General features: G+C 49.1%; 1 protein-coding gene across 14 annotated transcripts in view; it reads left to right on the top strand.

Moving 5' to 3' along the window:
• Window positions 1–18,397, top strand: part of chd9 (chromodomain helicase DNA binding protein 9) — a 59,713-nt gene extending 41,316 nt beyond the window's left edge. For 7 of the 14 annotated variants that reach the window (XM_088614041.1, XM_088614039.1, XM_088614048.1 and 4 more), the window contains 23 exons: window positions 1,093–1,288; window positions 1,556–1,723; window positions 2,389–2,568; window positions 2,746–2,856; window positions 3,063–3,259; window positions 3,702–3,901; window positions 4,618–4,777; window positions 6,517–6,606; window positions 7,461–7,564; window positions 7,842–7,959; window positions 8,440–8,497; window positions 8,804–8,852; window positions 9,086–9,305; window positions 9,622–9,827; window positions 9,956–10,870; window positions 11,670–11,833; window positions 12,683–12,925; window positions 14,642–14,816; window positions 15,171–15,304; window positions 15,959–16,183; window positions 16,329–16,466; window positions 16,863–16,967; window positions 17,148–18,397. In XM_088614041.1, the coding sequence (XP_088470167.1) occupies window positions 1,093–1,288; window positions 1,556–1,723; window positions 2,389–2,568; window positions 2,746–2,856; window positions 3,063–3,259; window positions 3,702–3,901; window positions 4,618–4,777; window positions 6,517–6,606; window positions 7,461–7,564; window positions 7,842–7,959; window positions 8,440–8,497; window positions 8,804–8,852; window positions 9,086–9,305; window positions 9,622–9,827; window positions 9,956–10,870; window positions 11,670–11,833; window positions 12,683–12,925; window positions 14,642–14,816; window positions 15,171–15,304; window positions 15,959–16,183; window positions 16,329–16,466; window positions 16,863–16,967; window positions 17,148–18,086 (5,095 nt within the window). In that variant the 3' untranslated portion in view covers window positions 18,087–18,397. The remainder of the gene's footprint in view (window positions 1–1,092; window positions 1,289–1,555; window positions 1,724–2,388; window positions 2,569–2,745; window positions 2,857–3,062; window positions 3,260–3,701; window positions 3,902–4,617; window positions 4,778–6,516; window positions 6,607–7,460; window positions 7,565–7,841; window positions 7,960–8,439; window positions 8,498–8,803; window positions 8,853–9,085; window positions 9,306–9,621; window positions 9,828–9,955; window positions 10,871–11,669; window positions 11,834–12,682; window positions 12,926–14,641; window positions 14,817–15,170; window positions 15,305–15,958; window positions 16,184–16,328; window positions 16,467–16,862; window positions 16,968–17,147) is intronic. The other 7 variants (XM_088614043.1, XM_088614052.1, XM_088614047.1 and 4 more) reach the window with 5 other exon arrangements.
• Window positions 18,398–23,796: the final 5,399 nt, after the last annotated feature.

Raw genomic sequence — 23,796 nt, 5'->3', positions numbered from 1 at the left:
CAAAGAACAGTATCTCAACCTGTGTGCTGATGGTTGTTTGTTTTTTTTCTGGCATTCCCTTTTCTTGCAAGAAATCTTTTTCTGTGTTACCACTTTTTCTTGTTGGTTTTCTGTAAGTAGTGTAGCCACCTGCCTGTGCTGCAATGAGCAGAAGATGCCGAATTTATCTTGTGCTGGTCGAAGGGCAATTCCACCAAACCACACTAATGCCGTGTTTGAAACTGTGTCTCTTTACCAGAGCAGGAACACTTGGTTAAGCTGAGCCAGTCTGGTCTTTCAGGCAGTGTCAGGAAACTGGTGGTGATTTTTATAGGGTCTGGTTGTTCAATGTCTCTGGCTCACCCTCCCTTCTCTCCTTTCCAGCTCTTTCCTCTTGCTTTTCTTTGGCGCAAGAGAATAAAATAGAAGTAATGTAAACAAGTGCAGCAAGTGGTGGCTTGGAGCCTAGACAGGGTTCAATCAGGGGTCAGCAGCCCCTTGGGGGTTCCTTGCGCTGAGCAGCTAGGAAGCCTGTCAGGGAAAAACAGCAGTGCTGGGAGAGACGGATAACTGCACAGAAACAAGATGGTTATCCCAGGGCTGGAGGTGCCATGGGGGTTTGGCAGAGGCACAGACAGCAGCTCTCTCTGCCTGTATATCAGCCTGAGCAGGAAGAATTTTTTTTTTCATTCCAGCCGTCGTGAAAAGCCCATTGCTTCAGATCTAGGAAAAAACCGCTTCCAAAAATATTTTGAGGTCTTGCATTTGAAGCCCTGCCTGTTCCGGGGGCGTAAATCTCTGGGGGAGCTTGTGCTGAAGCTGGATTAGTGTAGCAGCTTTCGAGCCGAGTCTTTAAGGGCAGTATCCGAAAGTCAGGAGAGCTGCAGGGGCTTATGGCAAGGATGGTGAAGAGAGGAGTGTGCTGCCAAGGGAAGGTTCCCACAGCGTCCTCCAGTATATGTCAAGGGCCTGTGTGGTTGACGTCACAGGTGCTCTGCACATGCAGGTGATAGAAAAGCCTCGGTTTAAAAAAAACAAAAACCCGCCCGAGCTTTCATCGGTGTTCCTGTGCGAGTCTCTCGCCCGCACTGAGGTGAGCGTGCTCTGCTGCAGGTACCTCTATGAGCGGATCGACGGGCGGGTGCGAGGGAACCTCCGGCAGGCGGCCATCGACCGCTTCAGCAAGCCCGACTCGGACCGCTTCGTCTTCCTGCTGTGCACGCGGGCGGGGGGGCTGGGCATCAACCTGACCGCCGCCGACACCTGCATCATCTTCGACTCCGACTGGAACCCGCAGAACGACCTGCAGGTCCGTCCTCTTCCTCCTGCTGGGGCGGGTTAGGTTTTGGGGTTTGTTTTTAATGTTCTTTAGTTTATCAGCCATAAAATAACAGGTAACATTCTGTTTTCAAATTAATTTAAATTAATAATGATTTTAAAATAATATCAGTATTAATTGATGTGAAAAAGTCTCATAGTCGGTGCACCATTGCTGTGCTTTTCTGGTCTTTTAAATCTGTGTGCATTTTGATCCAGGGCTCAGGCTTTTAGCTTCTCTCTGTGTGTGCGTCTGCAGGCTCAGGCTCGCTGCCACCGGATCGGGCAGAACAAGGCTGTGAAGGTGTACCGGCTCATCACCCGGAACTCGTACGAGCGCGAGATGTTCGACCGCGCCAGCCTGAAGCTGGGCCTGGACAAGGCTGTCCTGCAGAGCATGAGCGGGCGCGAGAACAGCGTGGGCGGTGTAAGTGTGCAAGTGGTCACGCTACTCCTATCCTGGCGTCTTTGCACTGGCTTCCCATCAGGTTTTGTGTCGACTTTTAAAATCCTCATGGTCACCTTAAGTCTCTACATGGCTTGGCACCTCTGTACCTTTCTGGTTTATCACCCTACTCCCCACCTGGCAGCCTTTGTTCATCTAATTCTGGCCTCCTGTCTGTACCCCAAGTATGCTAGGCCCCAGGGCTCTGGAATTCTATCCCTAAGGATAACAGAGTCGCATTCCCTGAGCACTTTCAGATCTAGACTCCTAACCTTCTTTAGAAGGGCTTTTATCTCTGATTCTGTCTGCCCTGTTACATACCTCCTGCATTCCGGACCCTTGCTGGAATGTGTTCATTCTGCTCCGTCGTGATCAGGGAGCAGCCTCTGAAGTCTAAACGGGCCCCATGCCACTCTTCCCTGTAAAGGGGGCGAGGGGCTGATTTTTCCGCCATGCCAGACATATTTCCATCTTAAAAGAAGATTTAAGATCGGGGCAACATTCCCTGGAATTTTTTTTTTATTCTTTCCTTGGACTCTTCACCTTAGCTCGAGGTTCTCTTCCATACTCCATTAATGAAGACTTCTTCGTTAATAAAGCCCGTCCAGTCACTGAGTGAGGCCGAGTTTTCCGTTGCCTCCCAACAGATCCAGCAGCTTTCCAAGAAGGAGATCGAGGACCTGCTTCGTCGGGGGGCATACGGGGCCATTATGGATGAGGAAGATGAGGGCTCCAAATTCTGTGAGGAAGATATCGACCAGATCCTCCAGCGCAGAACCAAGACCATCACTATTGAGTCTGAGGGCAGGGGCTCCACCTTTGCCAAGGTACAGAACACTTCACTCAGGACTTATGATTTTTAATTCTTCTTGTACTTATATGTCTTAATTATGTGTGGAATTTCTCCTTGAGCGAGTAATTTCTGAAGCACTGCCACTTATTTAGGGGGAAAAATAAGGCAGCATTCTGTGTGGACTGCTCTGAATGAACGGTTTCTCTTATAGGCCAGTTTTGTGGCATCCGGAAACAGGACAGACATTTCTCTGGATGATCCAAATTTCTGGGACAAGTGGGCAAAAAAGGCAGAGATTGACCTGGACACTATCAATGGCAGAGTGAGTGCTGTAGCGCAGCTATCTTGCATTTTCCTAGACTTTGCAGTCGTCTTTCCTTTCTTCTGCAATCTTTTCTCCATTTCTCTTTACCTCTTTTCCTTCCGTTAGCATCTTTCACCTTTCTTCTTGTCTTTCTGATGCGTTTCCTTTAACTCCTTATTCACCCTCCTCCGTTTGGCTCTGTCTCTCCTGATGTGCCCCAACAGAACAGCCTGGTGATCGACACGCCGCGGGTCAGGAAGCAGACCCGTCCTTTCAGCGCCACAAAGGATGAGCTGGCGGAGCTGTCGGAGCCGGAGAGCGAGGGGGACGACAAGCCCAAACTCCGCCGCCCGTACGACAGGCTCAATGGCTACGGCCGCACCGAATGTTTCCGCGTGGAAAAGAACCTTCTGGTTTACGGGTGAGCCATCTGAGCCTTACCCCTTTCCCCCATCTTCCTGGTCCTGGCAGCCCGACATTTCAGGGAATGAATGTGGGAAATCCACTTCTCTGCGTTTAGATGATTGCAGAAGTTGAATGACAGGTGGCGATAACGACAGCGTAAAGAGGCGACTCTTTGCGACACAGCGGGTCATCGTAGCCAGAGGGAGATGGTTTGTGCGCGAGTCCCCTGACGTCTGTGAAAAGTATCTGAGCTTGAGGGCCACAGGGGGTCGCCCTCGTTTGCTTACAAAGCTCAAGTTTTGTTGGCATGTGCTGTTCTCCATTTTTCAGGATTTGACCGTGCTTCTCTCTCGCCTGTGCCGTATCTCTTTTCTTTGAGGTTCTGCTGTGGTTTTGCCGGGGTTCACAGTGCTTTTCCCATGGTGTCGAGCTATAAACGGGCCTGTCTCGTGTGCTAGGTGGGGCCGGTGGAAGGACATCCTCTTGCACGGGCGTTTCAAGAGGCAGCTGAACGAGCACGACGTGGAGATAATCTGCCGGGCTCTGCTGGCCTACTGCCTGGTGCACTACCGCGGGGATGATAAAATCAAGAGCTTCATGTGGGACCTGATCGCGCCCACAGAAGACGGCCAGACCAAGGAGCTGCAGAACCACCTGGGTATGGTGGCTGTTGAGGTGGGGGGTGGGGGGGGTGAACAAGGACACCACCTGAAGCTGTGTGTAGTAAGAGTCCTGGTCTTGTCCCTCTCCGTGGACGCAGACAGGCAGTGTTACTGAAGGTGCTCTCTTGGGTGTGACATGTCCTCCATGTAGGGAACTCCCTACAAAAGGCCCCACCTCTAAGTAGAGGCTTATCCAGGGTGCTGCCTTTGACAGCACGGGGGCCAGACAGGGTTCAGAACTGCCTCTGCTGATTCATGACTCCTTAACAAGGCAGAGGAAATTGTTTTACTTATCTTGATAGGGTTTTGCCTTGGTGCAGTGAGTTGCACTTTGTAGTCCCTTGTTGAAATTGATTAAAATTAATTAAAAGATTTGATGATGGCACTTGTAAGGTGGCAGAGATCCATTAGTTTGAAATCCAGGCAGTTTTGGTTCCTGTAAGGCTTTTCTGAAACAGGCCTGTTTCAAGAGTTGTAACACTAGAATTAGTAGGTATAGAAGTGCTACTAAGGGATTGTGGGCATGTCCCTCTCTGTGTCCTATTTTAGACAGGTGGTCTGTTCAGTCCTCTCTTTGATCCTTATACAGCTGTCTAATAATAAAGGTTCCAATTTTAGGCTGAAATCAAAGCACCTACTGTACAATCCAGTGTGTCATTTCCTTCTGTGCTCAAAATACAAGGAGACTGACGGTGTGTCCCTTCCTGTCCAGGTCTGTCTGCTCCAGTGCCCCGAGGGCGGAAGGGGAAGAAGGTGAAGACGCAGCCAAGCTCCTTCGACATCCAGAAGGCGGAATGGATCAGGAAGCACAATCCGGAGCACCTTCTCCAAGACGACGGTTACAAGAAGCACCTCAAACACCACTGCAACAAGTGAGCACTGCCGTCTCCTAGCAACTGCTCCCGGCAACCACATCCTAACAACCGCCTCCTTCGCTGCCCGGGGGCACGGCTGCCTCGGGGCTCAGCCTCACTACAAAGACTGAGTAGCACCGCCAGTCTTCGTGGTCGTTTCAGGATCGCTGTGCAGCTGCTGGAGCCCTCGAGCAATGAAATGTAACAGAAACGTGTGATTTTTATCACATTTTTAGTTCTCTTCGGATTGTTCTGTGAATCAGTTTTATTCATCCATAGCACTGCAGGAATATCTTGGCACAGTACTTTGTAAAGAAATGCGCACGTTTGTTATTTTCCTCTAAAAAGAGTTTTGTATCTCTGCATCTTTTGACACAGAGCCCATAGTGTCCATAGAAAGTTCCCCTTTGTATTTTGGGCAGGACTGCTGAACGGCATTATTAACAGTCACTGAGGGCTGAGCCAACATTGTGACACAGGAGAGTCTGGCTGATCAGGATTTTTTTCATTAACCCGTCAATTTTTCCTCAACCAGACTGTTTTCCTTTCATTTTAATTTCATAATTATTAATCATCTCATCCCCTTGAATGAGCAAGGGGGATGGGGGGGTCAAATTGGAGCCTTGTTCTTGCTCCTAATTAATTAATGATTATTTGGCTGACTCTTTTATCCAAAGTGACTTCCATTTGCACCCATTTCTTCCAGCTGGGTATTTTTACTGGATAACTGGCTCAAGGGTACAACAATAGTTCTCCGCTTGGGAGTTGAACCCACGCCACCACTCCACACTTCTGCACACAGAATTAAGGAAGAACCTGTGACACTCCTGCAACAAAGCCCTCCAGCAGGGAGACTTGAGCAGGCAGCCTGTCTCTAGACAGAGACAGTTTAGCATGATGGTCCTGCACTCTCTCTCCATTAGTGTGATTTAGTGCTGCCCTGACAGCAGTGGCATTCAGCAGCTGTTCAAGGCAGCACTGCTGAAATGTGCACAGAGGATTTTATCAAAGGAAAGTTCCCCATTGTCTAAATAAATCCCAGAGCAGAGAAAGTAGCCGCACTGCCTTGGGGGAACACTGAGAAGCAAAAGCTACATGTGAGAGAATTGCTTGAAAGGCACGTGATGGATGGGGCTCATAACACTTGGAGCTCCCACCCCATGATTTCCAGTACCTGTCCCAACTGCAACAGCAGCGCCTTGTGTCTCGTGGTGGCGAAGTCAGCACATGTGCAGAACAGCTGTTCCACACTCTCTTCTGCACTTCTCAGACCGCGGAGTTCTGGTGACGGAAACTTTAACAGGTGAATTTCACCTGAGCTTTCGACACGGGTAAGACTGAAGTCTTATAGGACTGTGTCTGGAACTTCATTGATCATTTGCTCATGCTTTTTGTTTTTTAAAAATATGGCCCTTTAAGAAAATGTTCCTTCTTTGCAGCTCTCACAGGTGTGTTGGAGCACAGATCGCAAATCCGCCTGCAGGCACAAAGAGCAAACAAAGCTCCACAGTATAAACCATGTCGGCTGGAAGTGAAACTGAAGATACAAATAGTGTTTCCTTTTCTTTATCATAGCATCTCAGCTGGCATAAATCCGGACCTGACTGTGCCTTTAACTGGAGCCAGACTAGCAGGCTGCTTTCAGGGTCACTGACTCTGTGACGCGCGGCCCTGCTTCGTCAGCATTCCTGTGAGCTTTCTGTCCCCTTCCTATAGGCTGGAGTCCTTGCTCAGCTGGTCTGGCACTTGTTTTGCAGGGTGCTGCTCCGTGTCCGAATGCTGTACTACTTGAAACAGGAAGTGATAGGAGACCAGTCCCAGAAGGTGCTCGACGGTGTGGACTCCAGGTGAGAGAAGGACATGCACAAAAACTGAGCTTGATTTACACGAATCTTAGCTCTGTTCTGTAGGGACAGGAAGCTAGCTTTCTTATGTTTTATGGGTTTTCTGCCCACAGAGAATTTTCTATAGATCAAAGCATTTTGGTTTGTATTATTTAAGGGTTGGTGGACTGTGCAGAATATTGCTGAATGCTTCAGTTGGCCTTTTTCGAGTAGGATTCTCTTGGTTGGCTTAGGGTTAGATAATTCTTTAACAACCTAAGAGCCTTGCCAAGCACCTGAGGTGAAGCCAGTTTATAAAGCTAAAATATTTTACTTTCATATAGAAGCACTATTCATCACACACAGATGGTTTTATATACCTTCTTATTCAGGCGCCTGTGTGTCACCTTTTAATAACTCCTAGCCAAGCTGAAACTTGAATACAAGCCTCATGTAACTCCTCGTGAGTCTCATATACCATCTATACATCTGCTTCCTAAAAACAGGAAGCCCCCCATCTTTGCATTGAGCCCAGGAATAAATGTTGTGACTTAATATTAATATTGAAAAAAGCTGTCAAAAACTGACAAAGTTTCCTGTAGTGCCAGAGATTTGATAAACTTTTTTACTTAAATATTACTCTCTCAGAAGCTTTGCTCGTCTACCAAAGGATGTTAATGAAACTTATCAAACTACTATATACTTCAAATGCAATTCTGTGAAGTGCACATGTTGAGCCTCCCTCATGTGTGTCCCTTCAGTCTGGAAACCACGTCTACCAGCCAGAGGCTAAGCCGCGTAGGCCTAGGGTCTAGAATTGCACTGCTAAGTTCCAGGGTGTTGTTTCTTGTGGTTATGGTTCTTTTCCTGTTCGGCAGCGAGACAGAGATTTGGGTTCCTGAGCCAGACCACTCGGAGCTTCCAGCTCACTGGTGGGACACAGAAGCGGACAAGAGCCTCCTTATTGGCGTTTATAAGCATGGTGAGTCAGGGCCTGACCGCGCTGCTGGTCGGTGTTAACGCACTATTGTATTCCAGACCATAGCTGCAGATTTTATTGTCCGTACTGAAAGTTGTCAGTTTTTCAAGGCTAAGTTAAGATGTCTCCAGGGTCATGTCATGTTGCCTTAATGATATTTGGGCTTGATCGTGCACAGATGCCTGTAGGGTTTTTATTGGTGTCTGAAGGCAGCAGGTGTGGGTTTGCGGGAGATCAGTATAAACACTTTTTCCCTCTCTTGCTGTTGTTGCTTGGACAGGGTACGAGAAGTACAACACCATTCGAGCGGACCCCGCCCTCATCTTCCTAGAGCGCGTGGGGCGGCCAGACGATAAGGCCATCGCCGCAGAGCAGCGGGCCAACGACTTCATGGACGGGTAAGAGCTTCAGTCTCGTCAGACCCACGCAGGGCACTCTGCGAAGGGCATCAGACCCTAGTAAACCTCACAGCCTCACGTGGAGAATTATATGCTGGACCAAATTCACTAGATGGCTGACTGGCATTCAGGTTAGGCGTAGACTCCGATGAAGCTGAAAGTTCAGCCAGTCAGGTGGGGAGGAGAACTCTGCCAAAAAATGCAGTATAAAAGTTAAGATTAATACCCATTATGAACATTGATAAACAATACACTGAGAGCACTCTTATTTTTTTCCAGTCATCCGGCTCCTGATTCCTTTAATCTCTGGAGTGCTTTGTAGCCATGGAAACTGACACTCCTTTCATTTCATGGTTTTCTACTGTTAATATTGTGGCATAACTTGTTTTCCTGTACTTGGAAACTTTGCCTGTGTGTGTGTAGATTTGCACACTGTGTGCCATTTAACATACTCTGAACATCTGTCCGTATGTCGCACAGGGACGGCGATGACCCAGAATACAAGCCAGCTCCAGCCCTGCTGAAAGACGATATCGAGGTGAGGCCTCACGACATGAAGCTTGCAGGAGATAAGCTTTATCTCATAGGTAGCAGTAGGACCAGTCTTAACTGGCTTGCGTTTCATGGGTCTTTCACACACTGCGTCTAAAATAGAATAAATCAGCTATACCTTGCTTTATAATACAGAAAGAGTAATCCTTTGAAAAGTATGTTATGCAATCTGGACAGTTCTGATGGGTCTGAAGGAAATGGAGTCTAATTCCAGCGCTGCAGTGAAGCTGAACTGACTTGAGTGTCAATCAGCGGGGCTGTAGGTCTTCACAGGCTGCCTTGTTCTTTCCAGGATGATGCCTCGTCCCCTGGAGACCTGGTTATTGCAGATGGTGGAGGAGGTGGGTGTCAGGCTATTTGCTGTTTTTCTCTGCAGTGTAAGGCGCATGAGGTGCAGTGATCAGAGTGCAGTGAGATCCAGATGCTTTTTTTTAAGTAGCTTAAGTTTAAAATGTTGAACAAGTGTGGCATCAGATGGCTTCAGACTAGAAGTGGTTGCCATGCAGGGTCCATCGGCTTTAATCTCGATCCCTCTCGGTTTTTGTTTCGACCTGCTGGTTTTCCCTGCCGCCAGAAGGGGGGATGTTAATGGAAGGAGACGCCTTGTACTGGCCCCCACCCTCAGCCCTGACCACACGGCTGCGCCGGCTCATCACCGCCTACCAGCGCAACACCAAGAACCGCCAGATCCAGCACATCCAGCAGGCCCTGCCAGCTCAGCCCAGTGCCCTGCTGTCCACCCTCAACGACAACATCAACCCCAAGATAGCCGCCAAGATCGAGCGGCAGCAGAGGTGAGTGGCTCGCAGACCCCACTGTGGTTCCAAGGGGGCTCAACTCCCGCAGGCTTTCACAGCACACCAAAATCTTCAATAGCTAAACGTTAAATTAGTTCAGTTACGTCAATCAGTTGACTTACAAGAACCTTAAATTAGGATGAGTACATAAATTCCCTCAAAATGTTTTCTGTTAAGTGATGAATTCCAACTGTAAGTAAAATCCGGATTCCCCGATGCGCTCACGAGCGCCCCCTGATGGCCTCAGCTGTAAGAGCCCGCATTGGCGTCTTTCACCAGCGCTGTGCCTTTTGTGCTTGGTGCCCCCCCCCAGGTGGACACGGCGGGAGGAGGCCGACTTCTACCGCGTGGTGTCGACGTTCGGTGTGGTTTTCGACCCGGAGCAGGGCCGCTTCGACTGGACCAAGTTCCGGGCCATGGCGCGGCTGCACAAGAAGACCGACGACAGCCTGCAGAAGTACCTGTGCGCCTTCACGGCCATGTGCCGCCGCGTGTGCCGGCTGCCGCCCAGGGAAGGGGGTGAGTGAGATGTGTGCCGCCTGGGCACTAGAGGAGCCCGATCTGACCCGTTTGGAGGAACCCGGGGGGGGGGGGAAGAACCATTGGGCTCCCCGTAGCTGAGAGGTGGTTTGGTTTTCCGTTTCCAGAATCGGTGGACCCCTCCATCTCCATCCAGCCCATCACAGAGGAGCGGGCGTCGCGAACGCTCTACCGGATCGAGCTTCTGCGCAAGGTCCGGGAGCAGGTGCTGCGCCACCCCCAGTTGTACGAGCGGCTCCAGCTGTGCCAGCCGGGCCCGGACCTGCCGGTGTGGTGGGAGCCCGGCGCGCACGACCGGGACTTGCTCATCGGTGCCGCCAAGCATGGGGTGAGCCGCACCGATTACCACATCCTGCGCGACCCCGAGCTCTGCTTCATGACGGCCCAGAGCAACTACAGCCAGAACAAGGGGGCCCAGTCCCGCACCCCCACCCCTCTCCTGCTCCCCCAGTACCAGGCCATGGTGGCGGGGTCCCCCCTCGCCGCCCAGCCCCGGCCGCCCGACCCCAGGACGGCCCAAGTGGAGGAGCCCAGGCAGCGGGCGGAGCACTTGAAGGAGGAGCCGCCCACGTCCGAGGAGGAGGGGGCGGAGCGGAAGGGCAAGGCGGAGCAGTGGAGCCCCAGGTCGGGGGCCCAGACCCAGGGCTTGGTGGACAGCAAAGCCGGGGGGCAGGTGAAGGGCGAGAGCGAGCGGCGCAGCATGGTGGCTGCCAGGACGGAGCCGCTGACGCCCAACTCGGTAGCCAAGAAGCAGAAGCGAGGCAGCAAGCGGGGGCGGAGGCAGGGCCGGCGGGCTTCCTGCACGGACTCCGACACGGAGCGCTCGTCCTCCTGCTCCTCCTCTCGCTCCTCGTCGTCCTCCTCCTCGTCTTCCTCCTCTTCTTCCTCGTGCTCCCGCTCTGGGTCCAGCTCCTCGTCTTCCTCTTCCTCCTGCTCCTCCGGCTCCTCCTCCTCCTCTTCGTCCTCCTCCTCCTCCTCTTCCGAGGACAGTGACAGCGACAGGGAGGACAGGAAGGCGAGTGGTGAGTGAGGGCGGCGAGGAGTCGCTTCTTATACCTCTCGTCCCCTTAACGTGCTCTGAGATTTCCGCTACGGTAAGATCAGAAAGGATCATTTATCCAGGAAAATAATTCCTTACACTTATAGAGCACTGGACACTCCCCTCAAAACACTTTCCCCCACCCCACCTGGATGGTAGCGACAGCAGCCATAGTGCACCAGTGCGCTCAGTGGGGAGGAGAGCAGAGTGACGAAGGCATTATTAGGAGGCCATGGCTGGTAAAGGCCAGGGGGAACTTGGCCAGGATGTCAGGGTAACACCTGTGATTTGTAATGACCACAGAGTTAGGACCTCAGTTTTACATCTTCTCCGAAGGATGGCGCCTTTTTACGGTATAGTGTCCCGTCACTATACTGGAGCATTAGGACCACACAGACTGCAGGCTGAGCGCCCTCTGCTGGCCCCCACTTACACCACTTCTCGCAGCAGCCTTAGTTTTTTTCAGGTCGTCTCCCAGGTACTCAGGTACTGACCAGGCTCACAGCTGCGGGGCTTCAGTTGGTTGTCAGGTGTGAGTTGCAGGGTGAAGTTGATATGGCTGCTGGCCTCCCATAAAATGCGAGGTTTTGTGTGATGTTTATGTATTTGAGGTCGTAGCGTAATTGAAGAAAACTTCACCCACAACTCCATCCTACCTTCCATTAGATATGATGCAATTTTTCGTAGAATAGATTACCTAAAAGAAAATAATTGCCTACTTACTGAATTCTTTGCGTGCTAAGCCGTGAATCCAGTAGCTGATGATGTGGGATTCCTTGCAGTTGCGGAGGCAGCGAAGATCAAGGGTTTTGACGAAGATAGCGTGGCGTCTCTCAGCACCACCCAGGACGAGACACAAGACAGCTTCCTCACCGATAACGGCCTGCACAGCTCCTCCCATGCCTTTCAGGGCGGGTACATGCTGGCTGCCTCCTACTGGCCAAAGGTAAGATCTCGGCTCCGGCAGCCTCTCCAGGCTGTTGTGGCCTCTGATGTGCAGTTTGTCCAACCTTTAAATATTTTTGTTTTGCAGAAGATAATACTGACTTGACAGTAATTTAGAGTTCATTTGTATAAGATAGCTCAGAATTCTGTTAGCGATAAACACTTTTTCAGTGTTACCGAAGTATATGAAACTTATTGAAGTGATACCTGCCACTTAGTTACTGTTGTTGGTATTCTGTATTAAAATGGTTTAACATCTTGTCACAAAAGCTGCTTCAAATCATTTTATATCCTTTTGGTATAAAACGGTTGTTCAGTTGAGTGGCCAAGTTATCAGAACTTTTAGCGAGTCGACACTGTGCTATTGGATATAAAACGGCCAGTGCAAGTTTTCAAACTTAAAAAAAAAAACATTTCAAGTGCTCATGTTTAGGAAGGTTCACAGCATAAGCATAAGTTTTATTTGCTCATCGAAAATCTAAACCTTCAAAGAAATCAGGCTAAAAATCTCGATGCACAGCAGCCACTATTCTCAAAATCCCAACAAGTTTTTAAAATCCTTGATTATAAACGCTCAGAAACAGAGAAGCACAAAGCAGAGGGCACAAGGTGTACCTCTGCAGAACTGCTTTTAAAACAAACTTTATGAAAAGAGTCGGGGCCGCATTGGCTTCAGCTTTGCAGACAGCTGGATGAGATCCTTGAATCGGCAAGCTAATCACCTGCCCTAATGGCCCCCTCTTGTTTGTAACTGTTCCCAAGATCATCCTCGTGGGCGGGGGCCGCTTTCCCACCTCCTCCTGCGCGCTGGCCTGGCGGCGGGGTCTGAGCTTGTCCTTCTCGTTGGCAGGACCGGGTCATGATCAACCGGCTGGACAGCATCTGCCAGGCAGTGCTGAAGGGGGCGTGGCCCGCGGCGCGGAGGGGCTACGAGGGCAGTGCCGTGTCCTCCTTTTACACCACCAAGCTCCTGGACAGCCCCAGCGACCAGGGGGGCCCGCCCGGCCCCCGAGAGGACCCCGCACAGTCGCCTCAGATGTCAAAGGTGAAGAAGCATGTACGAGAAAAGGAGTTTACAGTGAAAATCAATGACGTATGTTTATTTTTTATTCCCTCTAGGACCTGAATGCAAATTGCGGTGTACAGCATGTTTTTTATTTCCCTGCAAATGGCTGCCTACGGCATTTTTTTCTCTTCTTCTGCCTGTATTGGGTACACTGTGGATCTACATGGGCTTCCAGGGCAGTAATGCTATGAGCAGTAACATCCTTATACCAGCTTCTGGGAAAGCTATGCGAATGATTATTTTTGAATTGGCATATTATGGATTTTCTTTCTCTTATCTCCCAAGTCTTGGCTGGTTTAAAGGTGCTTCCTGGTCTTTTTTTTTTTTGGTGTGATCTCTTTACTGGTTTCTGAAACCACCAGGCTGTGTGGAGAGTGCCTGCTTTCTGTAGACTGACAAAAGGCATGGCTTCGCTTATGATTGCAAAACAAAGCCCAGACACCAGCAGATGGAGCTTCCTTTGTCATTTTCATATAAGGTGTCTCTAAGTATTTTTATGGATAGACTTACACATTTACTACAAGAACCAAATATTTAGGTTCCCAAAACACTGCTAATAAGTAATGACTCTTCATGGAATTCTTGCCCACTGTTGATTAAAAAGGCTCCTAGTCTTAAGATTACAATTGAGGCTGTTAACACAGGTTAACTTTTTGCAAGTGGGGTTTATCAGTATTGACCATCACGTGATGAAATCTGCAGAGCAAGTCCGAAGTGTGGCAGTATGGTTCACCAGCATTGCTCCAGCCCTCCCACAGATACACACACATGCCTGGCTCTTCATTCCCTTCACGCCAACACAGGTGCTCATAGTTCCCCAGCGGTTCTCCGCTGCTGGTGCACTGACTTAAAGGGAAGGACTCGAGACGTCCTGTTTAAAGAGCTGTCTCTCCGCTGTGCCGGGAGTAGGAGCTTTCATGATGACCGTGGTTTAAGTTTCTTGCCTTTCTTTCCCCTCAGTGAAATTGACTCTAAAATACTGTGAAACTGTGGAGAAGGGAATGACTTCAGGCAGTTGAGTTCAGCCCTGTCAGTTTTGGCTTCAGGGTGAATATGACCAGCATCCTGTATCCCCTTTGTTTTCTAGACTTGCATCTCCCAGTAGGGATGGAATTTGAGAGCTCTGCTTTTCTCACTACTCCCACCCGCCACCCCCGGTGGCTCCACACAGCTCTGACAGGGCTTGTCTTTTATTCTAGCGCTAGTTAAGAGAAAATCCTTGTAAAATAGTTTTTTTTTTTCAAACATCGGAACTAGTACATGAATGAAAGGAGAGCAAATTGCCTGGGCTTGTTCTGTTAAGATGGGGCTCCTGGTAGGAAGGACCGAATGCACTAAGAACAAAAGCCTATCGCCCTGTCTGTTTTGCAGTTTTCATTGTTTTGATGCAGTTAAACTTGTTGTTTTCAGGAAATGCCTCTCTTTGATGAAAGAAATTTCAAGAGGGAGCAGGGAAAAAAAGCAGGCAGATTTGAAGCAGTTACTTCAAGATCACTGGCGTGCCTGCGCTTCCATAAGCACATGTAGAGTTGCACATGATGTTCTCTCTCACACACACACATACACACACACACAGCACTGCAAGGTGTGCACCTGACTGCACGAGCACAGACATGGCCTCCCAGCGCAGGCACAGCCCCAGTGCTCTGACAGCCACTCCTTCAGCCTGCCTGCTGCTCACAGCGCTGAGCTGCCCTGCGGGGTGTCTGAAGGCCCCACCTCTGACCTTTCCTCTTACTGCAGCAGGAAGGTAGCTTGAAGCTGACTTTCCAGAAGCAGGGCCTCCCTCAGAAGAGGCCCCTGGAGGGCGAAGACGGGCCGCTGGGGCAGCAGCAGTACCTGGCCCGGCTCCGGGAGCTGCAAAGTGCCTCCGACACCAGCCTGGCCGACTTCACCAAACCCTTGCCCACTGCCGCCGGTACGTCAGGTTGGGGTCGGGGGGGTTAACGAGGCACGAGGCTGATGGGTTACCAGTGCCAGACTTTGCCAAAGCGTTCCGTACAGATCCAGCCTTGTCAACAATACAAAACCAGCTACCCATGAAGACGGCAGATGCTGAAACTTGTTTTTGCATCTGGGCCAACTGGTTTTTCTTCTGCAGATGTTAATGTACTAAATGGAGATAGCGCGAACTGATAGATGGGGAGGGAGGGGTTTGGTGGTCATGTGTTTTTTTTGGGGGGTGGGGGGGGGGGACCTGGTTTGTAAGAGAATGTCACCCGCACGCGAGGATTGCGGTCTCGGGTGCTGACGGCGTGCTCCGTTTCCCCAGGGGCCGCGGGCCCGGTGCGTGCCAACGGGGCCCTGGACGGCCAGCCCGTGGTGAAGAAGAGACGCGGCAGGCGGAAGAATGTGGAAGGCATGGACCTCCTCTTCCTGAACAAGAACAGATCCACTCCTGACCATGTAAGAACAAAGTGCTCCCTCCCTCCCCACCCACTCCTACCCATCACCAGTGCCGCACTCCCGTTCCAGGAGCTCGGGGCAGCCAGCCAGCTGCAGGGAGAAAGCCTGGCAGCCCACAATGACAGGAAGCTGTGTCTCGGCAGCTGCTCGTAAATGTGCCAGAATGAAGGAACGTGTTAAGAATGCCAGCCTCCCCCTGCACACTCGCACACACTCGCTCTTGGCCTTCTCCTCCCCCTCTTTAACATCTGCGCTTGGGGTTTTTTTTTTTATCGGTTCAGGTGTTGAAGCTGGGGAGTAACATGCTCTGCTGTACCAGAACCGGGCTCTTCAAGGTCGTTCGTCAGAGTTGTGTCTACAGAAAGTAACCATGGCCAGTATCATGGGAAATTGTGCAAACATGGCCAAAGGGAGTCAGGACGTTTCACGAACCAGTTTCTCCGAGTCGGAAGTTACCTTTAAAATGTGTTTTAAAAAATGCATTTTGAAGAGCCTGGTTTAAATTATGATTATGGAAAAAAATGAAGTTGCGCGCTACGTTATTCAGCTGCTTGTGCTGTAATCGTAAATATCGGTGCCTCTACGTGGTCGCTAGCTTATCTTCCACCTCGGGCAGGACTTTCAGTCTGAAATGATTGTGTGTCCGGCCCGTAGGTCGGTCCGGGAGTCGGGGGCAGCGCTCAGGCCAGTCCTGCTGTGGTCCCTGGGCTGGGGTACGGGCCTAGCCAGGCACCGGTGGACACGGAGAGCAGGGTGCCTGTCATTAACCTGAAGGATGGGACTCGGCTAGCTGGCGACGACGCCCCCAAGAAGAAGGACCTGGAGCAGTGGCTGAAGGAGCACCCTGGATACGTGGCTGACGTGGGAGCGTTCATCCCCGTGAGTCTCCATCGCCACCCCCAGTCCTTTCTCTTCCCCCGCAACGGGCCCAGCGCTGTGGCGGCATGCCCCGCTGGCATTGTTCGTTAATATTTTGGTGCCGTATGCTGTTAAATGAAAACGTCCTTTCTCTCCGCCTCTCCAGGGTCTGAACAAGATGACGTTTCAGGACGGCAGGCCGAGGCAGAAGAGGCATCGGTGTCGCAACCCCAATAAAATCGACATCAACAGCCTGACCGGCGAGGAGAGGGTGCAGATCATCAACAGGAGGAACGCCAGAAAGGTACAGAGCGCCCTCACTCCGCCAGACAGCACCATCTGCAGAGGAGCCTGTCTGCCCATTAACTCTTCTTCACTGTTGACAAGCTAGCCAGGGAACAAGAAGAGCTCAATTTCACCCTGAAAAGCTGTTGAGCTTCAACAAAGAGGGAAAGTAAATAAGATACATACTGGCAAATGAGGCCCTTTCAGTAGAGGGCTGCGAGTTGAAGTTGTGTGTAAACCACCAACGGTTGGCTCTTTACAGGGAAGCTTATTTACATTTGTGTTTAAAACCTTGCAGCCTTTTTTTCCCCCCTCACATTAAAAAGGGTGAGCTGCGAGAGTGGAGCTGTGCCTCTGTTCTGCACAGAGCCCTTCTTTGGGAAGCCCTGACGAGAGCTCGTGGTCTTCCCCACAGGTGGGCGGCGCCTTTGCCCCTCCTCTGAAGGACCTGTGCCGGTTCTTGAAGGAGAACCCGGAGTATGGCGTGCCCCCGGAGTGGGCCGATGTGGTGAAGCGGTCGGTGAGTCACTCCTCTGTTCTTTTTCCCCAGGCTCGTTCCTGTGGGTTTTATAAAGGTGAACAGCAATTTTACATTTGGTTTATTGGCGTTGGGTGTCGATATTAGAATCTTTTTTGGTCTGTTTCTGTGATCCAGTTCGTAAGCCCCGTTTCTTCTGGGTTTTTTTTTCTCCCTGATCAGGGCTTCCTTCCAGAGAGCATGTTTGACCGGATCCTGACGGGACCGATCGTGCGTGAGGAAGTGAGCCGGAGAGGGCGACGGCCCAAGAGTGAGATGGCCAAGGCGGCGGCGGCAGCAGCGAACGCCAGCGCCGCGACCCTTTCCATCAACCCCCTGCTGTCCAACGGCCTGCTTTCGGGGATGGACCTGTCCAGTCTGCAGGCCCTCCAGCAGAACCTTCAGAGCCTGCAGTCCCTGCATCTCACTGCCGGTCTCATGGGGCTGCCAGGGGGACTGGCCGCCGCAGGGGACGCCAACAACCTCGCCGCCATGTTTCCCATGATGCTCTCGGGCATGGCCGGCCTGCCGAACTTGCTGGGTATGGGCGGCCTGTTGGGCAAGCCCCAGGAAGGAGCTGGGGTCTCGGAGGACGGCACGAAAAAGGGAAACGGCGGCAGCGGCGACTCTTCCTCCTCGGCTTCTAAGACGCCCGTGCCTACAGACACGAAAGGCGAAAGGACAGAAGGTCAAGGCGCTGACCAGTGCCCGAGTGACCCTTCGACCTCAGGCGCCACCGCGCCCCTAAGTGCTTCAGCTGTGGCTGCTGCGGCTGCTTCCTCTAACCACCCGTTAGCTCTTAACCCCTTGTTACTCTCCAGTATGCTGTATCCAGGGATGCTTCTCACTCCAGGCCTTAATCTTCCCATTTCCGCGTTGTCTCAGTCCGGCGTGTTCGACGCGCAGCAACAGAGCGGGAGTGCCCGCCCGGCCGCCGCCGCCGCCGCCTCAGGGGAGACCCCGCGGGGGGCCGGCGGGAGCACGCCGGCCAAGGGCCAGGAGCCCGGCGAGCAGAAGGAGAACAGTGCCGAGGAGGGCTCGGAGAAGGCCGGGTCTTCGTCGTCCGAGTCCGAAGGCTCCTCCTCGTCGTCGGAGGACTCGGACTCCAGCAACGAAGACTGAGCCCCGTGTAGTCTCGATATAAATATATATATTTATATATAGATAACCCTGCACTTACGTTGTGTTTTTTTTTCTTTGTAAATATCAAAAACGGAAGAAAGTGTTGTGTCATTTAAAAAAAAAAAGAAAAAAATGAAAAAAGAAAAGATCCCTATCTAGAACTGAAATGAAATTTCAGTGTTTGTTCAAAGGTACAATATTGTTTTGAAAGACAATTTGCATGTAAACCTTTATTAGATTTCTGAAATACATGAACTTGTATAACACAATGGTGTACAATTGCAACAGATAAAAAAAAGGCATTATTATAATTTTGTTGGGGTTTAATTTTATTAAAAAAAGAGAAAATTAATGCTCGAGGCGAGCTGTACATTTAATATATTTGGAGTGGGGATAAAAAACACAGGACTTTATACATATTTTGATTTAATTTGTAAATAGTTTTACAGCCTCCTTGACACTTATAATTTACAGATCAAACTTTGGAAAACTCAGCAATAACTCGGGCAGCTAATGAATGTCACAGAAGCTGTAGATTCTACATGTTCTTTGCCATTTTTCTGCAGATCCTAAAGAAGCTGTTGCTCCCTTCAGTGTGGTTTGCTTTGGTGCTCCAGGCATGTCTTTGTGCGGTCTGACTCCTGCTGTGCTGGTTCTCCGTCTAGAAAGTGCTTTGTGTGATATTAGGGAAGGAATAAAGGTGACAGATTAACAGTATATAGGCCTTTTGGCTATCGCTGTATACATCACACGCCTATCTACGTGTGTGTGTGTATATATATATAATGTATATAATTGTTTTCTTTTAGCAATGGGTTGTCTTAACTGCACTTTAGGTTCTTATGTGCTCTTGCACAGGTCAGTCACAGAGGCCTTGTGCTAGAAGGCACCTGTTTTCTGTGGATAAACACCGATATACCTGTTTGCTCTGTGCTGGTGCAAGTCCAGAACCACACCACTGAGTGCTAGTGGAAACCAGACAGCGGAGCGAGTCGGAACCGTGCCGAATGATAATCCGCGTGGGAACGGGAGCCGGGCTTAAAAAGAAAAAAAAAGTTTTAGAAACGCTATCTTGAGTTGTAGTGCACTGCTGATGGGAAGAGGAAAAAAATCAACTTCAGGTACAACTGTGTGTTCGGAAGAATATTAATTTAAAATAACAAAGAGGGGAAACGAAAACCTTTCCCAGTCAGCCAACGAGAGTGGCTGTTACCTCAGCTGAGTTCTGGTGTCGAGTTTACAGCAGTTTACTTCGTTGTTAGCAGTTCAGAAATAAAAGACTCGAGTGTCCTGCACAGTGTTGTTCTCGCCTAGCTGACTGTTGTGACTACGTTGACTCACCGGGTTCTGGTGGTGTTGTGCTCTTTCATTTCCCCGATTTGGTTTTGTGTGTTTTTGTTTTGTTCTTTCTGGCTTTTCTCCCCCCCCCTCCCCCCCCCACCCAAGGCTCAGAAGAAAAGTCTGTGAGAGAGAGCCACACTTCTGTCGGCATTGTCGTTCAGGCTTCTCCGGCTTCCTGTGCCGGGCTCTGTAGACGGTAGAGGAGGGATCAGATGTAACTGTGAGTGTGTGGTTTGTAAAGGAACAGAGTCTTGGTCGCCGGGAACTGCGTACCAGACGCCTCGCTCTCTGTTCAGTCCTTACAAACGGATCCCTGGTGTTCTGAGCAACTAAAGCGTTACGATATGAAATGAATTGTTTTGTTGCACTCAGTTGCTGACGTCAGCTCTCACGCAAAAGCAAGTATCGGTGTATTGAGGGAGGCTGTTGTAACACCATGATAAAGCTATAAATAATGAAAAGCGATGAAATTTTATAGTTTGCAATTTTATGAAGACCACTCTGCTGTTTTAAGTGGTGTTGTGCTAAGGATCAGGATTTAGGCATAGTGTGAGCCGTTTGGGTAAGTTTAGTACTTTTTTTATGAACGGCGGCAGAGGCACAGATGGAAAGCAATGCAGTATGTATAGGAAATTCCTAATGAACTGTTGCCAAATACTATACAGGCTAAATCTGTGTTCTATTCCCAGTTATCTTGCAACACTACTAAAACTGTTAACTGAATCAGTGTGGTCTTTGCAGAGTAGAAGCTTGATGAGCTTTTGTTAATTGTTAACTTTTGTGTACCAGACTTCTTGGCCTCGTTTTTTTCCCCCCCAGACTGGAGCCATTGAGTCCTTGTGTTGCTAGTGGGATGAATGATTTAATTTTGACATTTGATCAAACCGTGACAGAAGTATTTCCGCAGGCCTTCCAGCTTCGGAGCACGTTTTGCTTTGCTTTGCTCTTTTTTGTGACGTAACGTAGCGTGGAGTGTGTGTGTGTTGTGCACACCTGCACGTGCTGGCCTATAGAGACCCCCCCCAGGGGGGGCTGTGCACTTCCTGAAACTGTGCAGGGCCGTGTCTGCGCCCTGCCAAGTGAGAACGAGTAACAATGAGCTGCCTTGACTGAGATGTGTGTCAAGCGCCTCAGTGCAGCACGGCGCCAATCGGAATGAAGCAGGTGTCTGGGAACTAGGCTCTGCAGAGCTAGTGCACAGTCACGCAATGGGCTGAGAGGGAGATTGCTGGCATGGAGGTATCTAAACTAGAGATGGGGGCATTTGAATAAATATGGTGGGACACTGTATATGTACTGACCCCTGTAGGAGGGCCATGATGGAGTGACGCTTTTCAGACCTGTGAAATCCATTTGTATGAGCTATTAACAAGCGCTCCTCTAAAAAGCAGGTTGTACACAGAATCTGTGCTCTTGTTAGAGGACAAATGGTGGAGAAGACTCTGCTTGAAAGAGTTGCATTGTAATTTTCATCCACAGCTCTCATTACAGTATGCTCTACAGTAGGGGATCCCCAAAATCTCATTGCTGGGGGACAGTTTCAAGCTGTTGCCATTTTGGAATACCCCAGTTTATGACCACCTTGAATTTTTAGGTGCAGTCTATTGCAGTTGTAATTCAGTAGAATAGGTCACCTACAACAATATTTCTTGAAGTTTTATGGCTAAGGGGTCTGATTTGAGTCTCGTCTAAATGTGGATAACCCTCTGCCATTTTAATTTATAATTCAACCACAAAATACATACTTTTGGTATTACTGCAAGTATTGCCAGTTTAGGCATTACAGTTGCTCAGTTACCTTAATGAAGGAGTTGCCAAAAATTAGATCAACTGATTACTGAACATTTTAATTGTGGGGAGAATGTTTAGTAAAGTTTTCCCTGAGCCTAGTTTGGGAAGCTTTCTCCAATGACAGTATTACTAGTCTATTCTGGTCATGTTTTGGCATAGACTAAAAGAGATTAACCTACTTATATATGGTTAAAATAAGGAATACAGAATACTGCTGGAACAGCAGCTGAATACTGATTTTTTTCTACACAATTATCGTTTCTCCTGCTAATTGAACATGACACTCTGGTGACAGTTGTCAGCTAAAAAAACACATTTCCTAACTACAGGTCTTGCTGTTCACTCTAGTGAACGAGTGCAAAGGAAGGTTACCGTTCAATCTGAGCTCGTTAAAATCATTAGGGTGCCAGTAAATCTGTTTGCGTTCAGTGCAGTCAGTGGCTTGCCATATTTTTCATCTCCTCCCCCCCTTTACGACCTACCTAGTCCTAACACTGGTGTCCAGGGTGCATTTTCAGTATTTTGGTGAGAATTTGGTCAGCAACTTTCATTTGTATCCATAAGCACCCAGCACTTGACTGTAGAGTCGGTCACTTGCATTCAAATGTTATTTCCATCTAGAATAAAGATTAGAGTCCTCCACCAAACATCTCCACTTGCACTCAACCTCCACTGTGTTTTTGTCTTCAGGTATTTGACACATTTTCTAGTTAAGCAGTTTAGTCTCATTTTAATTATGTCTTGGACTTCGTTGCCCTGTCCTATTACGCTGCTGCAATTTATGGGGATATGAACTTGCTGGGACCAGGTTGTGTTAATGGACACCCCCTGCCTCAGAAAAGGTCATCTATGTGTACCCTAAATTTCAGCCAACCAATATGCAAATAGACTGTATGCAGGTGTTGCAAAAAGTATGTACACTAAGACATGAAAGGGGACAAAGGAGATCATTTATGTAAAGTAGTTGCTGAAGAAGAAAATAGCTATCCTTGCCTTGTATTTGTATCTTTTGTTTTCAGCTTGATAAAACCTTGAAAGTCATTTTAAGTTGTTTTCTTTTGGACAGTTGCAATATTTGCAAGTTGTGGTCTGTGTAGTCAAATAATGCTTTCTGTAGTGGAGGAAAAAAAAGCGTCTTAAAGTCATTTGTAATTTATTGAATTACTTTCTATGAAGTTCTATAGAGGAAATGGAAGTTTAATTATTTTTATTAAACATATTCTTTGACTATCCACGAAGTCTGTCTGTGTCCGTTATATTAACTGATGTTTCCAAAGTAAAAACTATTTTAAGATCAAATCAAGTGAATTTTGTACTTTGTTTTTCCGTGCTTTTGCGGGGTAATGTCATTGACATCGCAAAAATATGAGGCGAGTTTATCAAAAGACAGGCACACTGTGTTCGGTTAAATAATAAAAATGCTGAACGTTTGTTAAAATTGTACAACGCACTACTAAGACCTAATTCAGGTCTTATAATTTTACTCATCCTTTTATAAAAAAGATGATGCTGCAATGAAATAAGTCCCAAGAACACTCAGATGCATTCCAGGATGTAAGAGAATGTCCTATAAGGTTCAAAATAAAAAGACAAATCGCATAAGGGTCAGAAAAGCTTTTCATCTCTCTCTTGAGCAGCAGACAGACCTCCCACCACCCAGAGCCGGTCCCCCTGTGGGACGAGACCCTTAGCGGACCAGTGATGGACTCCTCTGTGCAACTGGTAGCCCTTGTACAGGAAGGGCCCTGCATCTGCATGATTTTATTTCAACTCCACGCTTAATGAGCCGGGCCAGCTCTTCGGGTGCTGTGGCTTTAAACGGACCTTGAAGACTACCAGAACTGGCACTGGACACCTCTGGGTAAAGGGCTGATGACGACAGTTAGCCCTTCAGGAGGCATCAGAAGAGCAAAACAGAGGATTAGACCTGGGAAAGCTAAGGTTGCTGCTGGAAGAGGTGTTAGAGGGATCAGTAGATCACCCCGCTGTGTTTGTGGGTTCTAGTGCCCCAGTAATGTGATGGAATATGAGTATAAGGAATTATGATAATACACAAAGGGTTGACTGCACTCTGTTCAAGCCTGGCTAACTCTTGTGTTTTGGAGAGCCTTGCATTGTGTCGTGTTAGTAGTGCTGCACAGACCCAGGTCCAGCGGACTCTAGTCCCACCTCCCAGGCCCTGTGGTTCAGACAGTAGAGCTGCCTACAGCCTGGACTGTGCTTTAATCCTTGTGGTTCTTTGGGTGTTTAATACAGTCTAAACCCGACTTCCTTGTAATACTCTCAGCGGAAAGGACAATTTTGCTGCACATAAAACGTCAGAAATTTTAATCACGAGTCCTGCAAACCTTCTGCAGCGAGATTCGTGTGCAGAGTGGACTCTTATGTTTCCAGTCACAAACTGGTTCAGCACTTCATTCTATGAGTTTTAACAGCCTTTGCAAGCTTACAGGCGCTTATTGGAGCGAACTAAAGCATAAATGCAGCGCTCTCTTTCTCGAAAAGGAAACGGTGCAGAGCTCGTTTAAAAAAAAACGCTTCATTTTCCGCTCCGCAGCTGCAGGAAGTTTATGTTTGG

This window comes from Lepisosteus platostomus, chromosome 20 (assembly GCF_059453375.1).
Source record: "Lepisosteus platostomus isolate fLepPlt1 chromosome 20, fLepPlt1.hap1, whole genome shotgun sequence".
In the NCBI taxonomy this organism is placed as follows: Eukaryota; Metazoa; Chordata; class Actinopteri; order Semionotiformes; family Lepisosteidae; genus Lepisosteus; species Lepisosteus platostomus.
This window is presented reverse-complemented; position numbering and strand designations above follow the sequence as displayed.